The sequence below is a fragment of the Pipistrellus kuhlii genome, unplaced genomic scaffold (assembly GCF_014108245.1).
Source record: "Pipistrellus kuhlii isolate mPipKuh1 unplaced genomic scaffold, mPipKuh1.p scaffold_m20_p_3, whole genome shotgun sequence".
Taxonomy (NCBI): domain Eukaryota; kingdom Metazoa; phylum Chordata; class Mammalia; order Chiroptera; family Vespertilionidae; genus Pipistrellus; species Pipistrellus kuhlii.
The window spans coordinates 15,906,613-15,922,490 of NW_023425529.1; the positions used below are offsets into that span (position 1 = coordinate 15,906,613).

At 57.5% G+C, this 15,878-nt stretch overlaps 1 protein-coding gene and 1 long non-coding RNA gene across 9 annotated transcripts; one reads left to right on the top strand and one right to left on the bottom strand.

Annotated features, from left to right (window-relative positions):
• Positions 1–378: 378 nt before the first annotated feature.
• On the bottom strand, positions 379–15,769 carry IFFO1 (intermediate filament family orphan 1). Of its 8 annotated transcripts, none has more exons than XM_036455475.2 (10): positions 14,922–15,763; positions 10,572–10,632; positions 10,330–10,425; positions 9,174–9,314; positions 8,932–8,937; positions 7,718–7,875; positions 7,529–7,649; positions 7,029–7,124; positions 1,968–2,098; positions 379–1,367 (listed from the first exon to the last, which is right to left on the bottom strand). In XM_036455475.2, exons 1-10 carry the CDS (start codon positions 15,716–15,718, stop codon positions 1,262–1,264), a joined length of 1,713 nt encoding a protein of 570 aa, XP_036311368.1. In that variant the 5' UTR covers positions 15,719–15,763; the 3' UTR covers positions 379–1,261. The 8 variants fall into 8 exon arrangements, with proteins under 8 accessions (XP_036311368.1, XP_045443641.1, XP_036311367.1 ...); XM_045587685.1 differs by having other exon boundaries at positions 7,718–7,899; XM_036455474.2 differs by having other exon boundaries at positions 8,932–8,940.
• Positions 3,762–5,498, top strand: LOC123653135. The gene is made up of 2 exons (XR_006742776.1): positions 3,762–4,504; positions 4,599–5,498. It is a non-coding gene; the product is annotated as an uncharacterized LOC123653135 (long non-coding RNA).
• Positions 15,770–15,878: the final 109 nt, after the last annotated feature.

Here is a 15,878-nt window from a genome sequence, read left to right on the forward strand (position 1 = left end):
TGAAGCTTACTTAGGGCAAGTTACTTAGAACTTAATAGCCATCGGGTGCCTCTGCACCTGTTGAAGAGATGGAACTAGCATAGGGGTCGGCAAACCGCGGCTCAAGCCACATCCGGCTCTTTGGCCCCTTGAGTGTGGCTATTCCACACAATACCACGCGCGGGCGCGCAGGTACAGTGCTGATTGAAAACGGTTTTCGGCCTGGCAAGTCTATTTTGAAGTGGCGTTAGAAGTTTAAAAGATTTGGCTCTCAAAAATTTCAATCTGTTGATATTTGGCTCTGTTGACTGGAGCCTACCGACCACGGAACTAGCACATACCTCGCAGGACTGTGTAGCTACCGCCGGAAAGGGATTCAAAAATCAGTGACGTGAGGCATTCAATAAATACTCTCCAGTTTCATTCTCAATAAAGATTCCATTCACATGTCAGCTCACAGCTCCCCCAGCAGTTATGCTAAGGTCTCGGTCCCGTCTCCCCAATTTCTCCAAGGTTTTCCCAGTTCAGACATCTCTGCCTGTTGGTCTGTGTGGCAGACACGAAGGAGGCACTTCTGCTGATCCTTGACATTGAGGCCCTGAGCACACGCACACACCTGTGTACGCACACGTATCGCTTCCCCTTGTCACTCAGTCCTTGGGAGACAGGAGCTTCCCACCTTCTCGATATTGCACCCAGTCAGACCCAGAAGGGGCTCGGAGACCCCTTCCGATGGCATTTTCATGAGGGAGGGGTCTTGCCACATCCTTACTGTCCACAGGCAGGGGACCGGGGCACTTGGACAATGAATTTGTACCCTGTCCAGCCCCACTGCCTCACCTGCCACAACCCCTCTCCCACTGCCAGTGTCGCACATGCCCGTGGCGTCCAGCCTGACCCACGCGTATCAGTGCCTGGCCAGTTAGCACCAGGACAGGACCGGACGTGAGCGGGCGCTAGGCCTCGGGGTGGGGGATCTGACCATCACATTCCTTGTTCAACGGGAGGTTGGGGGGCCACAGTCGCACTGGCAGGTTTTAAAGATGGGAGGTCAGGAGGGCCCAGCTGTGGCCGGAGTCGCCTGGGAAGGGCAGGCCGAGCCTTGTTCCAGACACCCTGGAACCTGGAGGGGCTGCGGGCCAGGGAAGGGAGCCCGAGGGAGGGCGGCCTGTCCGGGGCCGGGCTCGGTGCAGCGGGACAAGTGACATTCCCCTCTGCGAACCCCGACTCCGAGAGGAGGTGCGAGGTTGTGTCCGGTCAGGGTGGGACCCGAGGCAGGGCCCTATCTCAGGGAGCTGTCAGATGAGACGTCTCGATCGGAGTCCTCAGTCTCGCTCGGCGGTGGCGGCGGGTCGCTGGGCGGGACTGCAGTGAAAGCAGGAGACTTTCTAGAAGAAAACACCAGCTGTCACCTTGGGGCGGGCGGGACCCTGTGAGGCGGGCACTCCTCCCCCTCGGCCTTGACTCTCGGGCCAGGGCAGGGGGACCACGGAGAGAGGGTGGGTGCTGGGCAGGGGCGTGGGGAGGGGGCCGATGGGGAGCCGTCCCTTCTTTATCTGGAGGACCTGGGAGGCTCAGGGTCCAGGAATGTTTGAAGTAAGAGATGCCACCCGGGCCGAGCGCACTGACTGGGTGGCCTCCGCTTTCTGTCTGTTTATAGAATTTCTATGACTTTTTCTTTCTTTTTTTTGTTGTTGTTGTTGTTGTTGCGGTGTTACTTACATGGTCAAAGCACAAACGATGGCCTTGACTCTCGGTAAACACCTACCTCACACCCCTTCTGTTCCTGGTCAGTTCTGAGCTGCCTCTCACCAGGGAACCACCAGAGTGGGTGGCACTGGGAGGTTTCAGCTGCCCACCAGCCGCAGACGGACACCCACTGGGCCTCATACCCTGTGACCTCCCCTGAGGGCCACAGCCGGAGGCGACGGTCGCTGCGGAGGGTCTTTCGGGCCTGCCCGCCGAGCGCGCCCTCGGGGGGCCCTTACCGGTCCCCGGACTGGGTGATGAGCCGGCGGCAGGTCTCCATTTGCACGTCCAGGCCCCGCTTCATGCTGCACATCTCCATGTACTCGTGCAGGTGCCGGTTCATGTCGTTCTTGGCCGTGGCGAGCTCCAGCTGCGGCAGGACAGGGCGGGACCGGCAGGTCAGCAGTGACCCTGCTCCCAGCCCCCGGGAGGCAAACAGGCCAGGAGCACCGCGGGCAGGGGGGCCAGGCAGCACAGCTGAGGGCTCCGATTATTTGTTTGTTTGTTTGTTTATTTATTTTTAAAGGTGTTTGTTTGTTTAGAACAGGGGTCTTCAAACTTCTCTCATTATGAGAATCACCTGGTGGAGTTGTTAAAACACAGATTCCCGGATCCCAACTATAAGAACTGCTATCAGGAATCTGTGTTTTAACACCCCCACCAGGTGATTCTCATAATGAGAGAAGTTTGAAGACCCCTGGTTTAGAACAAATTCATATTATCTTTATTTTATTTTATTTTTTAATATATTTTATTGATTTTTCACAGAGAGGAAGAGAGAGGGATAGAGAGCTAGAAACATCGATGAGAGAGAAACATCGATTAGCTGCCTCCTGCACACCCCCCACTGGGGATGTGCCCGCAACCAATGTACTGAAGGTCCTGACGGGAATTGAACCCGGGACCTTCAGTCCGCAAGCCAACGCTCTATCCACGGAGCCAAACCGGTTTCGGCATGAGGGCTCCGATTTAAAAATAAATCAGCCCTGGCCGGTTTGGTTCCGTGGATAGAGCGTAGGCCTACAAACTGAAAGGTCCCAGGTTCGATTCCGGTCCAGGGCACATGCCCGGGTTGTGGGCTCGATCCCCAGTAGGGGACTTGTGGGAGGCAGATTCTCTCTCATCGTGGATGTTTCTCTCTCTCTCTCCCTCTTCCTTCCTCTCTGAAATATATAAGAATATTTTTAAAAATAAAATAAACCAGGCTCAGCGGGCGTGGCTCAATGCTGGAGCATCGATCTATGAACCAGGAGGTCATGGTTCCATTCCCGGTCAGGGCACAGGCCCGGGTTGTGGGCTCAGTCCCTGGTCGGGGGGCGTGCAATAGGCAGCCGATCAATGATTCTCTCTCATCACTGATGATTCTCTCTCTCTCTCCTTCTCCCGTCTCTGAAATCAATAAAAATGTATTTTAAAATAAAATGAAAATAAATTTGATCGAGGCGGAAGGCTCTCAATATGCTGTCGTTCCTTCTAGTTTTCCAGGCAGTCTTTGCTACAGAGGAATGCAAAGGCATCTGCCCAGGCCTGCAGTCTTTCTACAGACTGGCCGGAGCCAAGAGGAAAGGAATGTTCACCCGCAGGAGGGAGAGGGGAGGGAGTTCCTGAGGGGGGGTGGGTAGGGGGCACTGTCTGGATGGCCTTACTTTCTGCCTGGGGTTCCTGCATGGCCCGGCTCACCCCTCACTACCCACAACCTGTGTGTGCCCCTCACTAAATTGGGCCACGGGCCTTACTGATCTCCACAGGTGCACACAGGTGCACGGCCGACCTGGATGGGAAATGGATTAACTGTGACGCAGCTACAAGATTCATGCATGGAGGAGGACACCTGTGTGCACGGTTGAAAAGGGTTCAATTCTCTTACCATCCATTTTCTCATTATCTTCTATTTTTTTTATTTATTCTTATCCTCACCTGATATTTTTATTTTATTTTACTTATTGATCTGAGAGAGAAAGAGAGAGTCTGAGAGAGAAAGAGAGAGGGAGAGAGAGAGAGAGATCCAGTTGTTTTCTTATTTATGCATTCATTGGTTGATTCCTGTGTGTGCCCGGACCAGGGATCAAACCTGCAACCTTGGGGTATTGGGGCATGGCTCTAACCAACTGAGCCACCAGCCAGGGCCAGCTTGACTTTATTTTCTCACTTGTAAGCCATTTCAGAGACTAACAGTAAGACCTGCTGCCAATACCGGTATAAAATGTATACTAGTGGTATAAAATGTATCCCAATGTGTCAGAAGTGTTACATGTGGGAAAAACAGGGGGCTCAGAGTCCAGGAAATACGGCCTCCCTCCGGGCTGAGAGGCAGGGCTGGGAGGTGGTGCAGAGGCTGAGAGATCTGGGCCAGAGACAGTCAGCTGCCTCTCTTTGTTTGGAGGAGAAGGGCAGGGCCAGGAGCAAGGCGGAAAGAAACTGCCTGGAGGTCATTTGCCTGACTGCCCGAGAGCAAAGAGACAGGGTTGGAAAGCAGCCTGAATAATGGGAACTGGGCAGAGGAAACCACCCACAGCTAATCTGAGCGGACAGACAGAGGACGGAACTCGAAGAAGAAGTAAGTGGGTCACAGGGCAGATGCAAGAGATGGTCAGGACAGGGACCTGGATGAGAGAGCAGCCTGGTTCCAGAGCTGGGGTTCCAGCTGGGGTTCCGCAATGGCAAGCCAGAGGAGCAGGACGTGCTGACCGTGCCAGCCAGGGAGGGATGTGATCCACCTGCTCTTTTCAGGGTGAGGGCAAAGCAGGTTTACAGACGTTCCTAAGAAGGTGACACAGTACGTAAATAACAACACAAGGATAAATTGTTCCTCGGACTCACAACCGCAGTAGACCTGCTTTTGCCCACTGTCTATTCCATCACCGACATAGATTCTATCGCAGCACAAGGCTTGGACTGCCACCTGTTGTCTCTACATGTTGGTCCACACAATTCAGGCGGAGATGCGCACAGGTTAAGAGGAATCCACGCCAGCCCACGCTGAGACCCCTGGGTACGCGCGGAGGGGCGGGCGGGATAAGGCTGGGAGCACATGAAGAGAAGAGGTGAGGGAGCAAGAATTCTCTCCCACCCTCCACCCTGTGCCTCGGCCTGACCATCGAATAATGGGACAAGCCTCCACCTCACTGACCCTGAGAGATCACAGGCCACAAAGATAAAGGGGCCTGGGGTGGCCCAGATGGGTTACCAGGAGCAACACCGCAAACAAAGCCACCACGTGGGCTCTGCTAACACCCCTGATGGCACCCCATTGGGAGAGTGGAGGAATCAAACATCTTCAAAAGCAAGGTTTCCTTCTTTCCCCATCAGGTTGTAAACTAAGCCCCTCTGGTCCAGGGGAAGGAACAGGCAGGATGCAGCCCGGACCACTGCTCCGAGGCCCCAGCTGGGTAAGGCGCGGTGAGAAGGTCACACCTTCACTCAGGTTCACGGAGGGAGGGAGGAGCGGGGGAGGGAGTCAGGCAGGGAAGGAGGAGGCAGTGAGAGGCGTAAATGGGAACGTGAAGGCCAGCTCTCCCCCTCAGCCCTCCGCTGGCGGCGTGAACCCAGTGAACTGAGCACTGCCCGCCAGGCTCAGGGGGCTGTATGCCGTCCTGTGCACCTGGGGCTGCGAGTTTGATCCCAGTCAGAGCACAGACCCAGGTCGTTGAGTTAGCACGCTGGTCAGGGCGCATACGAGGGACATTTCTCTCTCACATCAATGTGGATCTCTCTCTCTCTCTCTCCCCTTCTCTCTCCCAAGTCATCACATGAGGCTTAAAAAGAAACTACAGCCGAAATCTGTTTGGCTCAGTGGATAGAGCGTCGCTCTGCAGACTAAAGGGCCCCGGGTTCGATTCTGGTCAAGGGCATGTACCTTGGCTGCGGGCACATCCCTGGTGGGGGATGTACAGGAGGCAGCTGGTCGATGTTTCTCTCTCATCAATGATTCTAGCTCTCTATCCCTCTCCCTTCCTCTCTGTGGAAAATCAATAAAATATATTAAAAAAGAAAAGAAAAGAAAGAAAAAAAAAAGAAAGAAACTATAAACAGCACTTGTCTGTCTGGGCTAAAAACAAAAGCAGGTTTGGCTTAGAGGAGCAGGACCACGGGCAAACACGCCACGTGGGCTGGAGGGGGCGGAGCATTACGGGAGTCTGCCGGCCTGGGGACCTCATCCCCAGGCGGTGCTCAGGGGAGGACCCTGGGCCAGGGCAGGAGGGCTCCCAGCATCGCCTCAGCCTCCGCCCCCCCGCAGCCCCTCCATCCCGGCGCCCCAAGACCTTCTGGAGCCCCTCCCGGCCTGGAGTTTAAGTAAAAGCACCGGCTCCACCCGCCACCTCTAGAAGGTTCCTCAGGGCCGGGGAGTACGAACAGAGCTCCCCCCATTAGCTCAAAGGCTGAGCTGAAGACGCGGCCACAGCAAGCCCACCTGAGGGGTTCCACGACTGCTGCTAACTCCACGGGGACGCTACTAGCGGACAGACACTGCCCTCGCTCCACAGGCGCCATTTCATTCCGTCTTTAAGCAACCCTGGGGGGTGGGGGGTATTACTAAGACTCCCTATTACAAATAAAGCAACAGGCTTAGCCCTAACCGGTTTGGCTCAGTGGATAGAGCGTTAGCCTGAGGACTGAAAGGTCCCAGGTTGGATTCCGGTCAAGGGCATGTACCTTGGTTGCAGGCACATCCCCAATGGGGGGCGGGGCGTGCAGGAGGCAGCTGATCGATGTTTCTCCCTCATCCATGTTTCTTAACTCTCTATCCCTCTCCCTTCCTCTCTGTAAAAAAAAATCAATAACAATATATTCTAGCCGGGACCGGTTTGGCTCAATGGATAGAGTGTCGGCTTGGGGACTGAAGGGTCCCGGGTTTGATTCCGGTCAAGGGCATGTACCTTGGTTGCGGGCATATCCCCAGTCGGGGGTGTGCAAGAAGCAGCTGATTGATGACTCTCTCTCATCGATGTTTCTAACTCTCTATCTCTCTCCCTTCCTCTCTGTATAAAATCAATAAAATATATTTTAAAAAAAAAAATAAAATAAAAAAATATATATATATATATATATATATATTCTAAAGAAAGAAAGAAACAGGCTTAGAGAGACTAAGGAGCCTATTGAAAGTCAGAGTGGTAGCAAGTGAGAGAGCCGAGACGTGAACCCAGCTGTCTGCCTCCCTCCTGAGGTCTGAACCCACCGGAGGTACAACAGCGGGGCGCTCACAGGGAGGAAAGGAAAGGGGTTCTGGGGTTTCAGGACGGGACCACGGAGGTGCAGCCCGGCCCACGGCCACGCCGAGCCTGCACTGGCATCCTTACCTCTATCTGGTCGATGGTTTCCTGATACTCTTTCTCCCGGGTCTTGAACAGGGACTCGGTGTCTTTGATCACCTTCTCCAGACTGTCCTCCGGTTGCTGGAGGAGAAAGGGAAGCAAGGGTGGGGGCGGGGCAGAGGGAAGGGATGGGGCCGGGCAGGAGGGGGGTCATTTCCCAGGGCCAAGGAGGGGGAGAGAGAAAGTCAGGTTAAAGGAAACCGACTGTCGTTTAAAAAAAGGGAAAGGGTCAAGAAGAAGGGGAGATGGTAATGGGGGGGGGGGAGGGGATGAGGACAACTATGTGATACCATAATCAATAAAGAAATTTTAAAAAATAAAAATTAATTAATTAATTAAATTAAAAAAAGAAGACGGGGAGAAGCAGGTGAAGGATGATGGCCACAGAGGGAAAGCAGAGCGTGGAGGGGAGGAGGGCCGGGAGGGAGGGGGGTGGCAGCGAGCTGGAGGGGCGGAACGGGGCCCCAGGGCCGGTGGGGGGTTACCTCTCCCTGGGCCTCTGCCGCCGCCATGGCATAGCCTGAGAAATCCTCCCAGAGCAGCAGGGTCTCCTCAGTCTCCTCCCAAGTCAGGCTGTCACAGTCGTCCTCAAAATCATACTCCCTCCTAGAGACAGGGAGCCCGGGTCAGGGGGGGCCGGCCTCGGGCGGGGGGCGGGGGCCTGCGGGACTCACAGCTGGTTCAGCATGCGCTGCATCTCCTCGTTGATGCTGAGGGCCGTGCTCTCCTCCTCATCCCCCTCGGGCTGGCGGGGCCCGGCGCTCTCCGACAGGGAGGGCTCCTCCTCGGTGGCAGCCTTGCGCTCCCGCTTCCGCCCCCCCATGGATGGGACCTTAATGGGAGACAAGTGCAGAGACTACAGAGCCGAGGCCGGGTGCGTGAGGAGGAGGGCGGCGGGAGGAGAAGCGGGACCAGCGGGGAGAAGGGGGGGCGGACAGAGAGAGAAGACACAGTTACAATGACAGGAACACAGCACCGGTCACCAAGGGACAGGCACATGGACAGACGGGCACACGGACAGACAGGCACACAGACAGATGGGCACAGGGACGGACAGGCACACAGACGGGCACACAGACGGGCACAGGGACAGACGGGCACACGGACAGACAGGCACACAGACAGATGGGCACAGGGACGGACAGGCACACAGACGGGCACACAGACAGACGGGCACAGGGACAGACGGGCACACGGACAGACAGGCACACAGACAGATGGGCACAGGGACGGACAGGCACACAGACAGATGGGCACACAGACGGACGGGCACACAGACAGATGGGGGGAGACAGAAACAGCTGTGAGGTGAGAGACACATGGCTTGTTGTGACGTTAGGATGTGCACAAATGGCTAATGAGGATTTTTTTTTTTCCTAAAAAAAAAAAAAAGGTCTTTCTGCCAAAACTGGTTTGGCTCAGTGGATGGAGCGTTGGCCTCCTGGGTTCGATTCCGGTCAGGGGCATGTGCCTTGGTTGTGGGCACATCTGCGGTGGGGGGTGTGCAGGAGGCAGCTGATCGATGTTTCTCTCTCATTGATGTTTCTGGCTCTCTATTCCTCTCCCTTCCTCTCTGAAAAAAAATCAATAAAATATATTAAAAAAATAAAATAAAAAGTCTTTCTAATGAAATGGCTGAACAAAAAAGCAAGGAGGAGGATACGGTGTTCACAAAGGAGAACCTAAGCAGCATGTCCAGATCTGGAAGCCGGAAGAAGGGGTGGAGAGAAAGGAAGCGGAGAGGAAGAGAGGAAAGGGGGAGAGCCAGGAGACCGAAAGGGGGAGGAGTCTGCGCTGAGGAGCCACAGGTCAGGACCGACGGCCGAGGCCTGGGTGGTTCAGAAACAGGGACTGGGACATTAATAAGCTGCGTGAGAGCAAAACTAACCAGTTTCTTCTGTGGGGAAAGCCAGAGAAGGTGAGAGGAAGAGAGAGGAGAGGAGGCAGACAGAGGAGAGAGGGGGAGAGACGGGTTAGAGACAGCTTCCGAACTTCCTTCAGAGGCTGCTCTGGCCCCCTGGCTCGTCCCACGGGGGCCCCCTCGGAGGACAGGCGGCCATGAGAGGAGGCTGTCCCCCCGCCCCCCGGCCCTCCCAAGGCCCTCGGGGGGCGCGGAGGCGGCGGGCTCACCTGGAACATCTGGATCACGTCCTCGCAGTTGCGCTGCTGGGCCACATCGCAGAGCTTGGCGGTGATGTCGATGCGGCGGCAGATGTCCATGTCCACCTTCATGGCCTTCTCCTGGATCTTCTCGTCCAGCTCCGACATGTTCTGTGCAGGGAGCAGGGGGAGCAGTGAGAGGCAGCCCGCACGCCGCACGTATCCGACGGATCCCCCTGGCCAGATCCCCCTCGTCCTTCTGTGCACACCATCGCCAAGGCCGTCGCCAAGGCCTCCGGCAGCACGCGGCCCGCGGGTGCCCTCCACACAGTGCCCTCCGGCTCAGGCGCTGACTTCTGAGCAGCTGGCTCCCTGCCAGATGGGGAGCCCCTGGAGGGCGGGGCCCAGAGCCCAGGACATGCGTGTGTGGGGGGGTCCCTCTTGGCACTTATGTTCCGAGAGAAAGAGAGACTACTGGGCGTTAGGAGAGTGGAGCCAGTGCAATAAGGACAACAGCGGCTGACACTTATTTAGCGCCAAGTGTGTGCTAGCCCGGTGGTCGGCAAACGCATTGGTCAACAGAGCCAAATAGCAACAGCACAACGACTGAAATTTCTCTTGAGAGCCGAATTTTTTTTTAAACGTAAACTTCTTCTAACGCCACTTCTTCAAAATAGACTCGCCCAGGCCGTGGTATTTTGTGGAAGAGCCACACTCAAGGGGCCAAAGAGCTGCAGTTTGCTGACCACGGTGCCCTGTCCTCAAAGTTATGATCGTTATGATCATCATCCTCATTCTGCAAAGTACAGGCCTTCATTCCCCCCCCCCACCCCACGTGAGGGGGGAGGCCAGACGCTGAGGAATCCGCCCGCGGCCACACGGCTGGCGAGGGGCCCGGCCGGGGCGCGTGCCCCTAACTTCCTGCTGAACCAGCTCCGTGATGGGGGCGCGCTGCCTCCCCAACACCAGGGGCCGTGGCCCTTCTCCTTCTCCCGTGTCCCCTCTCTTTCTCCCGAAGCACTGGGTGGCAAAGGAAAAAAACGGAAGTACATAGAGCAAATCTGGGGTGGGGGCGGGGTGGACCGGAAATGAACAGGCCGCACCCGGCGGGGCTGCGGGCCGGCTGGACAGCCTGGTGGTGATGAGCCCCTCGGGGGAGAGGGCCCGGGGCGCTGGCTGCACTCACGTTGCTCATAAGCCCTTTGAAGACCACCAGCTCCGCTTTCAGCTGCTGCACCTTCATCGCCAGCTCCTCCTGGCAGGCGTCGGCCTCCTGGGCCTCCTGCGCCAACAGAAAACCCAGGCGTCAGCGGCCCTGCCAGGGTGGGAGGAAGGTCAGGACAAGGCAGGAGGGACCAGGAGGCCGGCTCCAGGGCCGCGGGGCACAGGGGAGGATGGAGGGGAGCCCAGGCGGTGGGGCGCCCTCACCTCCTGGAGCTCACGCACTCGCTCTTGCAGCTGAATCCGCACCGTGTACTCCTCTTCCCACCTGGCAGACAGGGAAGAAGGCGAGAGCATAGGGGCGGAGTCCCTCCCGGTCCCTCGCTCCCTGCTCCCCAGGCCTCAGCCCCTGGGTCTGGTGCTCCCTAGAGGAGGAGGCGCCGTGGGCAGGAATGCCTGGCAGGCCGGGCGGCGGCCAGCTGCAGCTGCCCCTGGCCCATGCCAAGCGCACCAGCTGCCTTCCCGGCACCTCCAGGCCGCTACATCTGAGAGCAACTGCAGTTGCTCTGGTCCGTCACACGCCCGTCCCATTCAGGCCCCGGGCCCGGCCAGCTGTCCGCGGGCCTCATCCCCCACGCCCTGCCCACACCCGGCCCGCTCTCCCGCCTCCTGCCTGCACCAGGACAGAGCTCCTCTGGCCTGCTGCCCTGCCTCGCACAGGGCCGTTTAGCCCTGTAAAAGCAGCTGCAGGACACACACCGCGTCCACGGGGACGCCCGGGAGCTGGGAGGAGACACTCGGTCCACCCCCGCACGCCCGAGGCCCCGCTACGGGAGCTGGAGGGAGGTGACCGTGGAGAGCAGGAGGTGGGCCTCCTAAGCACCCAAACCCAGAGGGAAGGGTCTCGTGAATTAGCGGCTGGAGAACCAGAGGTGGCAGCTCCTGGGACGCAGGATTCGGAGACTAAGACCACCAGCAGGAGCCCTAGCCGGTTTGGCTCAGCGGATAGAGTGTCAGTCAGCCCGCGGACTAAAGGGTCTCAGGTTCGATTCCAGCCAACCGCACATGCCTGCGTTGTGGGCTAGGTCCCCAGTGGGGGGGCATGCAGGAGGCAGCCGATCAATGATTCTCTCTCATCATTGATGTTTCTGTCTCTCTCTCCCTCTCCCTTCCTCTCTGAAATCAGTAAAGAAATATATATACATAAAAAGCCGAAACCAGTTTGGCTCAGTGGATAGAGCGTCGGCCTGTGGACTGAAAGGTCCCAGGTTCGATTCCGGTCAAGGGCATGTGCCTTGGTTGCGGGCACATCCCCAGTAGGGGGTGTGCAAGAGGCAGCTGGTTGATGTTTCTCTCTCATCGATGTTTCTCTCTATCCCTCTCTCTTCCTCTCTGTAAAAAAAATCAATAAAATATATATTTTTTAAAAAAGACCACCAGCAGGAAAGCAAACACTCTCACCACAGGCAGGGTCTCCGCCCAGGACCAGGCCTCTCACACAGGGTGGTCCCAGGTAAGCAGGTGCCTGGTCCGTTACATCCTGAGATGGAAGACTAGCAGTGGGGGCAACACCGCACCCCACAAGGCTGGCTGGAATAGCGGGATTTCTCCGACCCCACTCTTGCCACATTCTCTAATATGGTTTTATTGATTTCATAGGGGAAGGGAGAGGGAGAGAGAGAGAGAGGAGAGAAGCATCAATGATGAGAGGGAAACGTGCACTTGCTCTTGCAGCTGTATGCGCACCAACGATTGGCTGCCTCCTGCACACCCCCCACTGGGGATGGAGCCCACAACCCAGGCCTCTGCCCTTGACCGGAATTAAACCCGGGACCCTTCAGTCCTCAGGCCGATACTCTGTCCACTGAGCCAAGCCCGCTAGGGCCTGGCCACGTTCTGGGAAGATTCTTCCAGCCTGAGGGAAGGAGGGGAACTGCACCGAGAGAATCTTCAGTGTCAGAAAGGTGGTTAGGGAGTAGCGAAGAGGACATAAGAAAATGGAAATCTGAGAGAACGCGTTCTGTAGACACGGGATTCAGTCCTTGCTTCCCCTCCCTCCACCTTTTTCCCACCTCACCCTCGCACCGTTCCCTGGCTCTCCCTCCAGTGGCACCTGGCTCTCCTGTTCCTCACCCGCATCCGCACTGCAGTATTCCTAAGAATAACTTCTGCATCACCCAGGCTGCCCCTCCCAGTTGGGCAGGGAGAAGGCAGCCAGCCTGGCCACCACCCTGCCAGCCACCACCCTGCAGGCCACCACCCTGCCGGCTCAGCCTGCAGCCCAGACAGAGCACAGCCTTTTTGGTTCCCTGCCACCCATGTCCTTCCCCGTATGTATTTTCTTATACAAGATCCTTATCTGTCCTGGCCTTGTGTTCTTTATACCATAAAGGCTTGGGACGGGGTACCCTGGTGCCACTGACAGAGGAATATTAATCCTGGACAGGATGCATCAGGAAGGGGGAAGCACTGTTTGACAGGGAACTCAATAAATTCAGCAGAAACTTACGTAAGAACGTTATGTAAGGATTAAGGCTAATAAAAATCTTATGGCGTAAAAAAAAAGAAAGAAAGAAAGAAAGAAAGAAATCATGGGAGCTCATTAGAATTCTATTTACACTCCAGTCAGACTGTTCCGCAAACAGGTTCATTTTGACCTCCATTCAAATCTGTCCTCACTAAAGAGATTCCCTTAATATGTAGGATTTGAGCAATTTCTGTGTGTTCTGTATTTACCAACCACCTCTCTTCCAGATAAATGGTATCCTTGAGTAAAGTGAGGAAGCAGGAGCCATTCCTGCCCAGGAAAAACTGAGGCCAGAAAAGAGAACCGCCCCCCCCCAAGGTCACACAAGAGAGGGGAACTGAAAGTAGAATCCAGGAGGCTTCCGCTCCCTCCCAGCTTAGTGTTCAAGCCGTGGCCAGGCCTCTCAGGCCACCGGCAGGAGCCGGTGTTGCTATAAAGAGAACAGAATGAGGGCAGGGGATCTGGGGGGAAGGATGAGTGTAACTGCCAGTGTCACGTACCAGACAGCTCTAGCTGGGGGCCCTCTGCACAGCAGCCTGCTGCAGAGTGATGAGCTCATCAGTCCCCAAGGAATAACTCTTTGCTGCCTGGACAGCTGGACACTCTTTCAGTTTAAAAAAAAAAAAAAAAAAAAAGGCCCTAAGAACAGCAGTTGTTCCTGTGGCTGTAGAGGTATTCCAGAATTGTCCGTGTGGCACTGCTCACTGTGTTAATGAACTCCAGCTGGGGCTGGGGCTGGGACTGGGTGGATTCCCAGAGACACTCATAACATGGCCTACAACTAAGGACGCCAGTATGAGGACAAAACTCAGCCTCAGAAAGCATGCGGATCTGTGATCGGCTGGACTCTGCCTGAAGGCTGTCCCCGGACCCCCATAACTTCCCAGAACATTCAGCCAATCCCCACCAGACAAATCTCCGCTCCTCAGCTGCAGGGGTAATTCCCGGGCCTGCCCACTAGGGGTCAGAGTAGCTACTTAGGAGGCTACAGCTGAAGGCCCCCAAACCAAAGTTGGTCATCTTCCTCCTTGACCCTGGCATCAGGCAGAGTCTACAGAGGGCTTAATGCACTGTCCCAGCAGCCTGCTTATCAACCCTCTAAGGCAGCCACTTGGCACACAGCCAGCGCTCTAGCATGGCATCCCTTCACCTGGCCTTTTGGGCTACCCCGCCAGGTTCCCCGCAAAAAAAGCCAAATCTTCATCCTCAGAAGGTGTGAGCCTGCCCCCAGCTGCGGCACATTCACAGGGAGTGTCCACGCTCCCAACTTCCTCCTCCCCGCTCTCTGCTGACTGTTCTCAGTGCCTCCGCCCTGGCCTGGCTCTGCACTTCCAGGTTCCCCACCTCCCACCAGCCCCACAACTACCAGTCCCTCCCCTTTCCCTAGGGAATTCCCTTGACTCTTTCTTGCCCCATGTTTCTGACCTACTCCAAGCAATGCTCTGCGGTCCTGAGCTTCACTCCGCGCAGGGACCCAGACTCCGTTCCCAGCGCTGCTTGGGGAGCCGTGGCAGCGGCAGGATCACCCACCGCACCGGGCAGCCCGCCTCGCCACTCCCTCCTAATGCCACATTAGACTCCCAAGTCGAAGCTGTTGCCTCTGACTCTCCATCCGTATGTGAGCTCAGATCACAAAACCACCCGAGGGCTGACTCTGATAAGCAGTACCCCCAGACGTGGCTTCTCAGACCCCTGTCCCTTTCACACCCCACAAAACCCCAGTTACACCCTCCTCCGAACACTATAGAGGAGACAGAAAGATGAGTCAGAAGAAATCTATGAATTCCCCACAGTATTCCGCTCCCAGTCTCCTTCTTGTCACGGATGTGACTTCTGCATTCTCTGCGGATCCAGGCTTCCGGGAGCCAGTGCCACCTAGCCACTTCCAGCTCATCCTTACTCTCTCGTGTTAGTCCCCCCCTGATTCTGGGGCCCCAGCTGCCCTCCTCCCCGCACCTGCCCTCCTCCCCGCACCTGCCCTCCTCCCCGCACCTGCCCTCCTCCCCGCACCTGCCCTCCTCCCGGCACCTGCCCTTCTCCCCGCACCTGCCCTGGCCCGAGTGTGGCAGGACGCTCAGCCAGCATCCTACCTCCGCTTGTACTCGTCCCGCTCGCGCTTCACCTTGGCCAGCACGTTGTAGAGGGCGCGGATCTCGGGGGTGATGGTGTCGATCTGGACGCCCACCCCGTCGGGGTGCACCCAGGACAGGCCAGGCCCCTGCACCAGCATGGGCTCCAGTCCCGGGCCGGCCCGGCGGGCGTGAGAGAAGGACCAGATGGTGCCGGGCATAAAGCGGGATGGCGAGAAGGCGGCGGAGGCGGAGGCGGAGGTGCAGGCGGAGGCGGAGGCGGAGGGCGAGGAGTGGCAGGTGGCGGCGGCGGGCGCGAGGGGTCCGGCGGGCGAGCGCACGGGCGAACCCAGCACCCGCGCCGACGGGGTGCAGACGGCGGCCGGCCGGGCGCCCAGGGGCAGCCCCAGGGGCCGGATGGGACTGACGAAGCCGGTCTGCACGGCCTGGTCGCGGCGAGCCAGGCCCCGCCGGCCCGGCTTGCCGCCCTCCAGCGCCTGCTGCAGCTGCTTCTCCAGCAGCCGGTTGCGGCGCTCCAGCTCGTGCACCTTGGCCAGGAAGCAGCGGAAGCGGAGGTTCAGGGTCTTGAGCACGTTGATGTTGGAGCCCAGGTCGTTGCGGAGGGCCATGGCGGCGGGGGGCGCGGGGCCCGGTTCAGGCGGCAAGTAGGCAGTCGGGCCCGAAGGGGCGCGCGGCGACGGGGTCGCGTCCCCACCCCCCGCGAAGCGATCGCCTCCCAAAGGGTCCCCCGGCGGCCCGGCCAGGCCCTGCTGCTCCTGCTGCAGGAGGAAGAGGTTGGGCCCGAATAACGGATTCATGGCTGCGCCTTCTGCTGGGAGATGGAGCCGGGTGCAGGGCAGGGATGCGGGGCGAGGGAGAAGGGCCAATGAGGCGCCCGGGGACGCAGAACAGCCAATCAAACGGCTCGACAGAGAGGGCAGAGGTCAGGGGGGCGGGGGAGGGCGCAGAGGGAGCCAA